At 36.8% G+C, this 13,244-nt stretch overlaps 1 protein-coding gene across 4 annotated transcripts in view; it reads left to right on the top strand.

Annotated features, from left to right (window-relative positions):
- ATAD2B (ATPase family AAA domain containing 2B) overlaps nt 1-13,244 on the top strand; it is a 186,756-nt gene that overhangs the window by 166,593 nt on the left and 6,919 nt on the right. For 2 of the 4 annotated variants that reach the window (XM_017526651.2, XM_017526643.2), the window contains exons 23-25: nt 2,077-2,199; nt 5,346-5,483; nt 10,148-10,831. In XM_017526651.2, the coding sequence (XP_017382140.1) occupies nt 2,077-2,199; nt 5,346-5,483; nt 10,148-10,831 (945 nt within the window). The remainder of the gene's footprint in view (nt 1-2,076; nt 2,200-5,345; nt 5,484-10,147; nt 10,832-13,244) is intronic. The other 2 variants (XM_017526657.2, XM_037737676.1) reach the window with 2 other exon arrangements.

Here is a 13,244-nt window from a genome sequence, read left to right as displayed (position 1 = left end):
GAGACGGGATCTTGCTCTGTTGCCCAGGCCGGAGTGCAGTGGTGTGAACATGGGTTACTGCACCCTTGACTTCCTGGGCTCAAGCGATCCTCCTGCTTTAGCCTCTCAAGTAGCTGGGACCACAGGCATGCACCACCATGCTTGTCTAATTTTTATATTTTTCTGTAGACATGGTGGCTCACCATGTTGCCCAGGCTGGTCTCAAACTCCTGGGCTCAAGCAGTCCTCCTACCTTTCCCTCCCAGAGTGCTTTGACTACAGACATGACCACCTGCCCTGGTGCATTCACTATCTTTACTGTTGTGGTAATATTATGGATGTGTACTTATGTCAAAATTTATCAAATTGTATACTTGAAGTATGAGCAGCTTATTATATGTCTATTATGCTTCAATAGATCCATTTTTAAACAAACTTAGGGAAGTACAATATGTTAATAATAAGGCAGATTACAAAATCATTGTGGTTTTTGTTCATAAAGAGAATTGTTAAGACACATATTCATGTGCCTACATAATGTCTTCATTGGGATATTTTTTAGGCATCTCTAAACTGAAATGCCTGAAGGTAAACTCTTTAAAATTAATCTCTACTTCTTTTCCTCCTTTCCTATTTATTTGATTTTTTTTATCTTTATAAATAATAGTATGCCCATCTCCCCATCTTTCATGCAAGAAGCTAGGAAATCATCTTTGATATTTATGTTACCCTCTTATCTATCAACAAAATTGTCATTGTGAGCACATTTCAAATCTATAGTCCCATCTTTTACCACCACCACCATTACCCTAGTTCAAGTCGTCATCCTCTCTCACTAAAAAAAGAAAAAAACCCTGGTGACTATGCTCCTTGGTTTTATTCTTGACTCCCCTCAATCCAGTTATCAGAATACAGCCACAGCAAATCTTTTCAACAATTGTCATTGCTCTTAGCATACAATCTAAAATGCTTTCAATATGATCTGGTTCCTCTTTGCCTCTTGCTTATTATGTTCTGACTATACAGGCTACCTTTCAGTTTCTTGAAATCTCCAAACTCTTTTTACTGCAGGATTTTCTCACATGGTGTTTTCCGAACCTACACTAGTTTTTTTTTTTTTTTTTTACTCTTTCAGTAGCTACTCCAGTGTGTGCTTCAAGTGTCAGTTTAAATGCCGCTCTTCAGAGAGGATTTTTCCTGACTTGCTCAATCTAATTGGAACCTACACTGGTACCTGTAGGTTTTCTTCATAGCTTTTTGCTTTTGGTTTTTTTCTTTTTTGGAAGGAGGAGGTGTTAATTTGGATATATGAGAGGTTATTTGTTCTTGTAGTGGTCTGAAAAAGTTCTTGAAAGTTGAAACTACGTCTGTTTTGTTCACTGCTGCAGGTGGCCACCATCCAGCTTTCCGTGGTGCAGTCAACAATATTTATAGAGTGAATGTTTAGAGAAAATGTGTTGGAAGGAAATATATCAGTGGTTGCCTTTGAGTGGTGTGGTTTGGTTTTGTAAGATTACCACAATGAGCCATAATAACTTTCTAATCAGAAAAGTTATAAATAACTTTGTCTATACTGTTTGCCTTTACTAGAGAGGAAAAAGCAAATGTTGTTTTGCAACTTTGAATTCTTGCTCTTGATGCTGTTAGAATATTAGTTACCTTGATATATTACTTGCTTTTTCATATTTCTAAGTTGCACAGGTCTAGGGGGCACTGTTTATATTGTATTGTTTATGTATGAATGGAATGGGGAATTCTGGATTAGTGTGAAGCAGAGGCTCTTCTCTTAGTACCATTTTTAGTTATAGTTTACCTGGAACCGTGTTTATGCTTCTCTCCTGGATCTACCTACAATGTATATATCATCTTGCATTCTTTAAGTTAGAAAGTCTTTCTTTATTTCTCTGTTTTTGTCACATTAAAAAAATAAGTCATCCTTAGGATATATTGGATTATTTAGCATAGTTTTGACTAATGTCAACTTGGGAGAAATCTAAGATTTTTTGAATTCTTAATTTATATTCTTTTACTTTTTAAGATGCCCTTTGTTAATGTTATTTTGTTTCCATAATAAATGTATACCAACTTTTTTAACAGATAAAATAATTAGGCACAGGGCTTGTACCCTGAAGGACACTGCACATGCCATCATTGCAGCTGAATTAGATCCAGAATTTAATAAACTTTGTGAGGAAATTAAGGAAGCAAGAATAAAAAGAGGTAAGTTGTAGAAATTAACTTGGCACTGAAGCCTAGTGTGTTCTGGTCAGGCCAAGAGTCCTTGAATGATGTTTCTTTAGGGTTGCTGGTATTATGAAAATAATGTATTTTGAATTACAACCTTTATTTAATTTCTGATACTAATGTGTTATGTACATTTTCAAAGATATTTTAAAACTTTAACTACTGTGAAAGTTTTACTGTGATAGTGGGTATTACAGAAATAAAGTGTTTCTTAGTGAAATTTCTTTTGTAGGAGTATATCTTTTTTAAGAATTGATTTCTAAATGGATTTAGATTTTAGGTAAGAAAAGGTTTTATTTTTCATTAGTTTACATTCTGGTACTTTAAAAGCCTGTTTAGGAATATTGTTTTTCCCTCCCTGTTGAAATTTATATGCAATTTTGTTATGAGAAACACAGAATTAGCAATTGTGGTTTGTCAATTCAGTTTATAATCTTGTCCTTGAGGAACTCACATTTTAGTAGGAGAGAAAGAAATGTTAAACAAATCAAGTACAGTGTGTTGTATGCACTGGTTGAAGCATGATCAGAGCACAGAGAAGAGACTTCTTAGTAGGGAATCCAGCATTTTGATCAGAGTAAGGAATGAATATAGAATGTTCTTTCTAATGGACTAGGGAGGCACAGAAAACAACAGCACATATAAAGGCACAGAGGTGTGAAATAGCTTGATGTATATTAGAAGATCTTTAAATGGGTATTGCTAAAGATATACAGAATGCTGGAAATAGGGCTCAAGAGGTGTGGGGTCCAGGACACCAAAATTATGAAGAAACTTCTGCCATTTTAGAGAGCTCTTCCCTGACTCCCTAATCTAATAGAGACTTTGGTAGCATTTGACATTATATTGTTTGGTTTTTGGTCATGTCTTCCTTTCTTAGGGTATCAGCACTTTGAATGTCTTGTTTACAGCTCTACTTCAGTCCCTAGAACCCTGTCTGATATATAACAGGTTTTCAGTAAATATTTGAATAAATCAGTGCCATGCTAAGGAGCTTGTACTTTATCTTGTAGATCAATGTTTTCAAAAATGTCTACCTATTACATCAGCTTAGACCTATGAATTAGATTCTCTGAGAATATAAAGCCAAGAAATCTTATTTGAACAGACTGTCCAATGGTTTTTAGATTCACTAAAGTTTGATAGCCATGGGCAAGAAAAGTCATTGAAGGATTTTAAGCAGTAGAATGAATTGGTTGAATTGCCTTGGTGGCAAGAAGTAGCATGGTTTCAGTGTGCCAGGGCAGGAAGATGAGAGATCAGTTTAAAAGCTGCTGGAGCCCATTTGAAAATGGTTTGACAATTTCTATAAAGTTAAACATGGATTTGCTATATGACCCAGTGATTCTACTCTTAGGAATCTACCCAAGAAAAATGAAAATATATGTCCACATAAACACTTATATGTTCATAGGAGCATTGTGTATAATAACCACAAACTGGAAACAACCCAGATGTCTGTCAGCTGCTGAATGGGTTAGGGAAACATAGGATATCCATACAAGGGCGTACTACTTAGTAATAAAAGGGAACAAAGTACTGATGCACAGTACAACGTGGATGAGCTTCAAAAACATGCTGGCTGAACATGGTGGTTCGCCCCTGTAATCCCAGCATTTTGAGTGGCAGAGATTGGAGGATTGCTTGAGCCAAGGAGTTTGAGACCAGCCTGGGCAACGTGGCGAGACACTATCTCTACAAAAAATGAAAAATATTAGCTGGGCATGGTGATGTACACTTATGATCCCAGCCATTTGGGAGGCCGAGGTGGGAGGATTTCTTGAGCCCAGAAGGTTGAGGCTGCAGTGAGCCATGTTCGTCCTACTGCTGTCCACCCAGGGTGACGGAGCAAGACCTTGTCTCAACAAAAAAACCCAAAACATTATACTAAGTAAAAATAGCCAGACACAGAAAACTACATGTTGTATGATTTCTTTTATATGAAATTTCCATAAAAGGCAAGTCTGTAGAGACAAAAAGTGGAGAAGTGGTTGCCTGGGACAGTTATCTAAAATTGGATTGCTGTGGTGATTTTACAATTCTATACATCTACTAAAAACTATTTATTGTACACTTAAAACAGGTGATTTTTATGTTATATAAATTGTATCTCAGTAAAGCTGTTGGGGAACAAAAACTGTTGGAGTAGTCCAGGGTTTTAATTAATGAAGTAAGAAGGGAGATAGAAGAGGTTAATATAAGTGAGATGTAGCTTCAAGGATGGAGAACACTGTGAAGTGAAGAAAGAATAAAAACTGGCTGCCCTATTACTGGTTGGGTGACTCAGTAGATGCTAATACTCTAACAATCTAGATAGAGAATATATAAGAATGAACTGTTTTGATTTATAGGGAAAGATAAACCAATTATTTTTAATTTGATCTATCTTTAGGATATTCAGTTGGAGATATGAAGTAAGGAGTTGTATATATGGATCAGAAGTTGTATATATGGATCAGAGATGTTTGGGCTAAAGATAGAGATTTGAGAATTATTATGTAATAGTAGTAAAACCTGAACACAATGGTACTTTGTTGGAGAACATGTAGATTAGAGTAAGAAGAAAAGTGGTTACAGAGAGAACTTGGAGAAAAACCAACTTAAGGACCACATAGAAGAAATGAATCTCTAGTGTAGAAAATTAAGATAGAATGATTAGTCTTAGAAATATAACACGGGACTACCAAACTGACTGCAGTGTGGCGGGATAGGGAGCAAATAGCATTTTGAAACAGGTCATGGGAATGGGGTTTAGTGGACTGTAGACACTTGTACATTCTAAGATGACAAGAGATCATATTTTTGGACAATATATAATCTTATTGTTGCACAGTCATAATAATGTAAAATGTGCTCCTTTGTGAATTAAAATGAGTAAAAATAGGGCCTCTTTGGGTATTAAGTGGAAACATGGCCTGCCAGATTGTTCTATTTTTATGATTTTATATCTAAGTTTCTTAACAATCTTAAAACAAAAGACACTGCTTCCACTGGAATTGCAAACTGCCCAAGTATAATTAATGACTTTAAAACTCAGTTTTGTGTTTCAGATTTTTTAAAAACCTTGTTGGTTTATGTAGCTGGGAATATTTAAATAGGTATTGCTTATCTTCTGCTTGCAGGCTTATCGGTAACAGCAGAACAAATAAATCCTCATAGTACTGGAGCTCGGAAGACAGAAACTAGAGTTGAAGAGGCATTTCGGCACAAACAAAGAAATCCAATGGATGTCTGGCACAACTCTGCAAATAAATGTGCATGTGAGTATTTGAGCTCATGTTATCCAGCAGTGAGAACGACTGAGAATGATGCAGGTATGTTAGGAATTGGGTACAAACCAAAGTGCTGCTGTTTTCCCACAGCTCTTTTAATCTCTTTTTGGAGGTGACTTGTGGGGTAAATGCTGAATTAGAAATATATTTCTTCTTTTTTTTTAAGACGGAGTCTTGCTCTGTCGCCCAGGCTGGAGTGCAGTGGTATAATCTTGGCTCACTGCAACCCTCTGCCTCCCAGGTTCAAGCAGTTCTCTTGCCTCAGCCTCCCAAGTAGCTGGGACTACAGGCACGTGCCACCACACCCAGCTAATTTTTGTATTTTTAGTAGAGACGGGGGTTTTACCATATTGGCCAGGCTGGTCTCGAACTCCAGACCTCGTGATCCGCCTACCTCAGCCTCCGAAGTGCTGCGATTGTATGTGTGAGCCACCACACCTGGCCAGAAATATATTTCTTTAACCTTATTTGTTGTTTTCTATCCCTATTCAGTATTATTTGCTATGACAATTGAGCTAGGCTTGAATATTTTCTGTTTCAAACTTTGGTTTTTGGATAGCGATGTGGCCAGTAGAATTTTATCCACCCCTCTCCTCATCTTCCACTCCTTCTTGTACACTATGCATGATATTCTCTTTAGGGTGGGAAATGGATACTCCTGCATGTAGACATGGGTGATGTGGCAACAGGAAGTTGATTTTTCTGAGAGACTATTTTGTGCTTAGTTTGAAAAATTGGCACAGCCTTCTTAATAGTTTTTGTGAGATGTATTTAAAGGGAAAATTCAGAGATTTTTTTCAATTGTGCTCATTCATGTTCATCTGTAATATTTCCAAAAGACAAATGTTAATAAGCATTTTTCTAATATAGTCCTTATGTTTCACTAAAGATAGCCTTCTTTGAAGATACATGCTGTTATTCTGGTATAAAGATGGTAATCCAGGTTAAGTATCCTTTATCCAAAATGCTTGGGACCCAGAAGTGTTTTGGATTTTTCGGATTTTGGTATATTTGCATTGTACTTATAATTTCAGCATCCCTAATCCAAAAATCAGATATCTGAAATGCTTCAATGCTTCAATGAGCAATTACTTTGAGCAACATGTCAGTGCTCAAAAAGTTTTGGATTTTGGATACTCAACCTCTGCTACTCTGTCAGTAAAGCTAGCTATGATATGTTCTTTCACCAGTGGCATTGAATTTGAATGAATGAACGATACTCACCTTTTTAAAGCTTGTCCTCTTTTGGTAAGTGGCATTGTATGTGACAAAGTTTGAGAAAGGACTTGATGCCATGAAACTACTTAAGCCTATTTGACCTAGTTGTATTTCAGATCATGACTTGGATTGTGTAACACAGCACTCTAATTTAAACTTTGAAATTCTTTACATCCTGTGGATCTACTACAAATATTTATGAAGGAAAATACATTGAATATTCACTTTAAGAAGTTTTAAGTGCCTTTAAATATTTAAAAAACTTTTTGAATTTACAAATATGAGTTTTGTTTTCTGTTACCAGTAGATGGCATATGTGACCCATCATTTTTCTGTTTTACATTAACTTAAATCATAAATCTGAATGTCCCTAAGGCAGAGTTGCTTTCCTTAGGCCTTAGTTTTGGAAACAAACTCAGTGACGCTATAAAAATTGACTCTAAAGATCATGTATCTAAATGGACTTTTCACACAGAGCACCCTGATGAAATGTGGGGTGTGTGTGTGTGTGTGTGTGTGTGTGTGTGTAATTTTTTTTTCCTTTTATTTTCTTGAGACAGAGCCTTTCTCTGTTGCCCAGGCTGGAGTGCAGTGACATGATCTTGGCTCACTGCAACCTCTGTCTCCCCAGGTTCAAGCAGTTTCCTGCCTCAGCCTCCCAGGTGGATGGGACTACAGGGGCCCACCCCCATGCCTAACTCATTTTTTGGTATTTTTAGTAGAGATGGGGTTTCACCAGGTCAGGCAGGTCTCAAACTCCCGACTTCAAGTGATCAGCCTGTCTTGGCCTCCCAAAGCACTGGAATTACAGGCATGAGCCACTAATGTGAGAAAGTTTGAGAAAGGACTTAGTGGGATATTAAGCATTAAGTCCACAAATACTAATATATACTACTCTTGTCACTTGCCAGATATGATGAAGATACATCAGTGACTAAAACAAAAATCTCTTCATGTGGAGCTAATGTGATCTGTTTCTCTTATTTTGCCAAAATTATACCAACCATTAGAAATAATTATATAAGGAAGAGAAAAATACCTCCAATCCTACTTCCCAAAGATTAAGAATATTTTCTCTTATGTAGTATTAGCCAGGATGAAAGCATCCTGGAGAAACTTGCTTCAGTGGGACTTCCAGCCGTTGCTTAGTGTACTACATGTCAGGTAATTGAGGTAATTCTTGATTGAGCAGAATTCAGCTTCATTTTGCTCTAGTTTCATGGCTTAGGAAAGAAAAAGGAAACCTATCGTGCTTTCAGTTACATGGTTGGAGAATAAGAGAGGTTACAGTGTCAGGAATGGCCTGTCAGGTAGTAAAAACCTAATAGATGTACCTTTCAGAGTCAGAGCAAGCTGAATGCTTTTTGTTTTTTATATGGACTAGATTAGTTTTCCTTACAGCTAATGGGACGTTTACAAATGCCTATCCCATGAGCCTGTGTACCAGCTTTTAACAGTAGATTAATACAGAAATTTTCTTCTCTATGCTAATTAACCTGTAACTTTAAATTGTAAAAATAGAAATTAATATGGGAAAAGAATGAAAAGGTAGTGCCAGCAGGATTAACAGTTTTGAAGGAAAAATACATGTTAAGCCAAATGACTAAATAACTTGAATTTTGGAGATGATAAATTTATAACTAAATTTATCCATTTCTTGTGAATTTCTTGTGAATAAGTTGCTGAATTTACAGAGATGAAGTAGGGATTAAAGATGAAAGGATGAAAGAAGTATGTAAACACAGCATACACTGTTGATAGATTCTAAATTCATATTGAACAGTGTGAATATAAGAAACAAGGATTGTCATTAAAGGACCATATTCCTTTCTGTCTCTACAAAGTTTTAAAACTATGAATTAAACAGCCTACAGTTAGTGATTTCGTATTTATATTTTCTTTTTCTTTCCTTTTTTTTTTTTTTTTTAAAGACAGTCTCTCTCTGTTGCTAGGCTGGAGTGCAGTGGCACAATCTTGGTTCACTGCAACCTCCGCCTCCTGGTTTCAAGCGATTCTCTTGCTTCAGCCTCCCAAGTAGCTGGGATTACAGGTGTGCACTACCACACCCAGCTAATTTTTGTATTTTTAGTAGAGACGGGATTTCACCACATTGGCCAGGATGGTGTCAATCTCCTGACCTTGTAATCCATCCGTCTTGACCTTCCGAAGTGCTGGAATTACAGGCATGAGCCACCACGCCCAGCACATATTTTCTTTAAAAATATCTTTGCCTAGGAAGCTTTTCAGCTGTGACATGTTAAACATATATATTGTCTTTTTTTAAAGTTAAAATTATTATGTTTATATCCACAGAAAAAATGAGTATTTTTATTCTCTGATTCTTTCGACACACTAGTATTTAGAATTTGGGGTTAGATACCAGAAGTGATTCAGCTCTAGCTTAAGTGATTTGCTTTAATAATTTTTGTATTTAAGTGTTCCAAAGAACATTTAATTGTGTTTTGCAAGTGTCCCAAATTTTTAAATAAAAGTTAACTTTTTGTTTATTTAAGGGACAATGAGGTAGACTTGCTTAACCACCTACCTCGATTTGATACATATGTGAGAAATTAAAAATTCCAGGGTCCATTAATACTTGGAGGCCCCAGCTGCCTACTCATAAGGCTCATGATAATTTCTAACATCTAAGAGTATAGTTCTTACAACTTTTGAGGCCTCCTTTTTCACATAAGTGACTGAGTATTTATTTTCAGTGTTTTGTTTATGTTGTTGTTGTTGCCTTGATAGCAGAGGGCTTAGTTTTCCTACGTATTCTCAAATAACTTCGCAAGAAATTGATGCTGCTGGGTAAACTGTTTGTGCTAGAAGAGATTAACAGTTGGCTCACCAAATTGTCCAAATAACGCTCATAAGGCATCTATCCATGGTCATACTTACTGTGGGTGATTCCTTTTTCTGGAAGGAAAGATTTCTTTGTGAGGATACCCTTAACTGTTCTGTTAGGCTATATTGAATCGTGTCTTTATTTTCTTTCATGATTTAGGAGCTACCTCTTGCTAGCAAAACATCCGTCTTCCTGGTGGAAATCCAAGGCCTTGGCCCCAGACTTTCTGGTAGCATGGCAGTGTGGTCATTCTTTTAAATGTGTATATTATGTGCGTGGCTTCTGGATGTTGAAAATTAGGAATAGTACTAAAGTAGGATCTAGGATAGTAGAAAAGATTAGTGCTGAGTAAACTCATATAGGAAATAAATTTTAAAAATGTTTTTATTCTGCAGAGTTCATCCCTGACATATCCATTCCACTTGTAGGTTGCAAGGATTAGGCAGCATGGGTGTCAAGAGCTAAGTAGTTTTTGTTTGTGTGTTACATCAGCATGGGTTTACTTTCTTTTGGGTCCTGTTTAATAAACATGTAAAATTGGTATTGCATTCCAAGTTCTACCTATCTTTTTTCCTTCTTTGTAAAACAGTTCGGGTTCGGAGAAAATCAAGGAGGCGATCACAGTGGGGTAAAGGAATTATTAAGAAAAGGAAAGTTAATAATTTAAAAAAAGATGAAGAAGACACCAAATTTGCAGACTATGAGAACCATACAGAGGACAGGAAATTGCTAGAGAATGGAGAGTTTGAGGTAAGCACTGACTGCCATGAAGAAAATGGAGAAGAGACTGGAGACTTATCTATGACCAATGACGAATCATCCTGTGACATCATGGACATGGACCAGGGGCAGAGGCTTAACAATGGAGCAGGCACAAAAGAGAACTTTGCATCTACTGAGGAGGAAAGTTCAAATGAATCTCTACTCGTCAACAGCAGCAGTTCCTTAAACCCGGAGCAGACCTCCAGGAAAGAGGCTTTCCTTAAAGGAAACTGTCTAAATGGTGAGGCTTCCACTGACAGTTTTGAAGGAATACCAGTTCTGGAGTGTCAAAATGGCAAGCTTGAAGTAGTTTCTTTCTGTGATAGTGGAGATAAATGTAGTTCTGAACAAAAGATTCTTCTGGAGGACCAGTCAAAAGAAAACCCAGAAACTTCGATTGAAAATCATGGAGATGATCCTGAGAAACTAGAGGCACTGGAATATAGCAATAATGAGAAGTTAGAACCTGGCCCCGATGTGGAGGTTAAAGATGCAGAACTGGATAAAGAAGGTAGAGCTAATATTTGAAAAATCTTCTGAAGGTTTAAACTCCAGAGTTAATTCATTGCATATTTTATCTAGTTCCCAGTAGTAAAAGTTGACGAATAATTATAAACCTCGGAGAATCTGTTAAAATTTCATCCTTCTCTAGAAAATCGCGCGTGCGCGCATGCACACACACACATGCACACACGCACCAAATTTTGCTGTAAGTTTCAAAGCATGTATCACTGCAAATGCATTGCTTTACTGGCTGCATGCTCTTCTGCCTCTTGCCTGATTATCACCCTTAGCCTCAGGGATTTATGACTGAAAGCTGAGTAAATCCACAAGTGTTAAGAAGATGGAATTCCAGGAAGAATTATTGGCATGGGCTGAGTGTGGGCAGAGAAGACTTGGTCATAAGAGCAGTAGGATATATTCAGAAGAGCAATATAGACCTAAATTAAATTCCCACTCCTATTCACTATAATCATGTGACCTTGAGCTCATTATTTACACTCTTCAAGCCTATTTATTCATCTAGAAAATTCAACTTCAGAATGGTGTTGCAGGGATTAAATAATAGTGTATTTTGATTGTCTCTCATGGTAACTGGCACATACTAAGGTATATTCATTCCAGGCAGTCATTGTTAGTTGAATCCAAGGGCTGTTCAGTCTAAAAGCCGTCATTGCTTTATAAGTCCAGTGGTGGAGGAAAGAAGCAGAGCGCTCATTGTCAAGTTTACCTTGTTCTTAGGGAATCAGAGTACTCTCCCAGCTTCTGACTTTTTATGGCTGCATGATTCTTTTAAGAAGCAGCAGAAAGAGGGAGTTAATGGTTTCTAGGCTATCTTTGTTTATCATTATTCTTTAGCCCATAGCAGGGTCTGGGGTGAGTTGATATCTACCCTGCTCAATATACTTTTCCTTCCTGTATAGGTGCTCTTATAGGAGGGTATCTTGAAATTATATTATTTTCTCTAAATTGTGTGGAGTACGCAGCTTCAGCCTGGGATTTGGGGTATGTGGGAAAAGGTGTTGTTTTTTTTTATTCCTGCCAGTATTTTAAGTTCTTTAGCAGAGTTAGGAAGCAGGAAAATATTATTCAAAGTCTAAGAATTCCTTTAATGAATAAAGAGAGACTTGCTGTTCTTAAATGCTACCTATTGAACTTTTCAATATTTAATACTAAAATAGTTTTCAGAGCAGTATTCATTCTAGGCTATCAGATAGAACTTTAAAAACATGTTAAAGCTGTGGTTAAGTAATGAATATGACAGCATGGGAAAAGTGGAAAAGGAATCTGTTATGAGGCCAAATGGGTGAGGGATAGAGGAATCTATTTTAATGCTGATTTCTATAAGCATGCTGAAAAAGGCCTAAATTAATATTGTGTTCAGTTGGTGATCTAAAAACTATAAAGATAATTGTTGTGTAAAAGTTTGACCTGAAGCTTTCATTTGGAATTATCAGGACAGTATCCTAATCTGAGTTTTTAGGCCTCTAGAAGTCCATGGATGTAGTAATGAGGATCAGTATGATTTTAACAAAACTCTTAGCATATAGTAATTGAACTATTAAGTCTTTCACATTAAAGTCAGCCTGAAATATAAAATTTCTCTGATCTGTCATGATGTATGTTTTTGAAGGTAACACTTTGGTGGTTCTTTTGCTGTTATAAATAAAGCAGTCATTGACAAAAAGGAAGAGTTAAAAGACTTGGGAGTAAGAAGTAAAAGGACTAATGCAGGATGGAGGCAGGGTCCCTGCATTGGGACACTTAATAAACATGGTCTCCTTAGTGACCCTGACATGGGCCACAGCCTGTATGAATTTCTGAAACAATCTAAGTTTGTCTTTGTGTTCCTTCCCTCAGCCTCCTCTTTAGAGTCCTACTTAGGGGAGCATAGGGCTTCATGGTCTACCTACCCTTTTGACCTCTCTAAGTGCCTGGGTCCATGAAATTATGCTTAGCCACCTTAAAATTTGTTTGTTTAGTGTGGCTGGTCTCAGCAAAATGTTAGAAGGAAAGTAATTAGATTATACTAATTTACTCTAAGGTAGGAAAGAACACCAGTCCTATTACACTTTTAGTGGGTTTATATTTTTAAGAAAAAAATGTTAAACTCCGAATCAATTTCTAATAGAATTTTAGGCAGTGTAACAGAAAGATAAGAAATTTCAGGCAATGCTGAAGCGAATGTTTTAGGCTGGGAGGCAAATGTGTAGACAGGTGGGCCCCACTTTTGTTAGTATCTGCTTTTCTAGGTTGCTTCACTTCTTCTGGTTCTAAAAGCTCCCAGTTGTAAAATGATAGCCGTCATGGAGTGAAGACTGTTTTTAAATGAGTGCTTAGAGGTGAAGACTGCTTTTATCTTTCTTTTTGCAGATATGCTTATTAGGTGATATTCTAGTATGACTTGACTTTTTTTTTTTTTT

This window comes from Cebus imitator, unplaced genomic scaffold, assembly GCF_001604975.1.
Source record: "Cebus imitator isolate Cc_AM_T3 unplaced genomic scaffold, Cebus_imitator-1.0 Scaffold1, whole genome shotgun sequence".
NCBI lineage: Eukaryota > Metazoa > Chordata > Mammalia > Primates > Cebidae > Cebus > Cebus imitator.
This window is presented reverse-complemented; position numbering and strand designations above follow the sequence as displayed.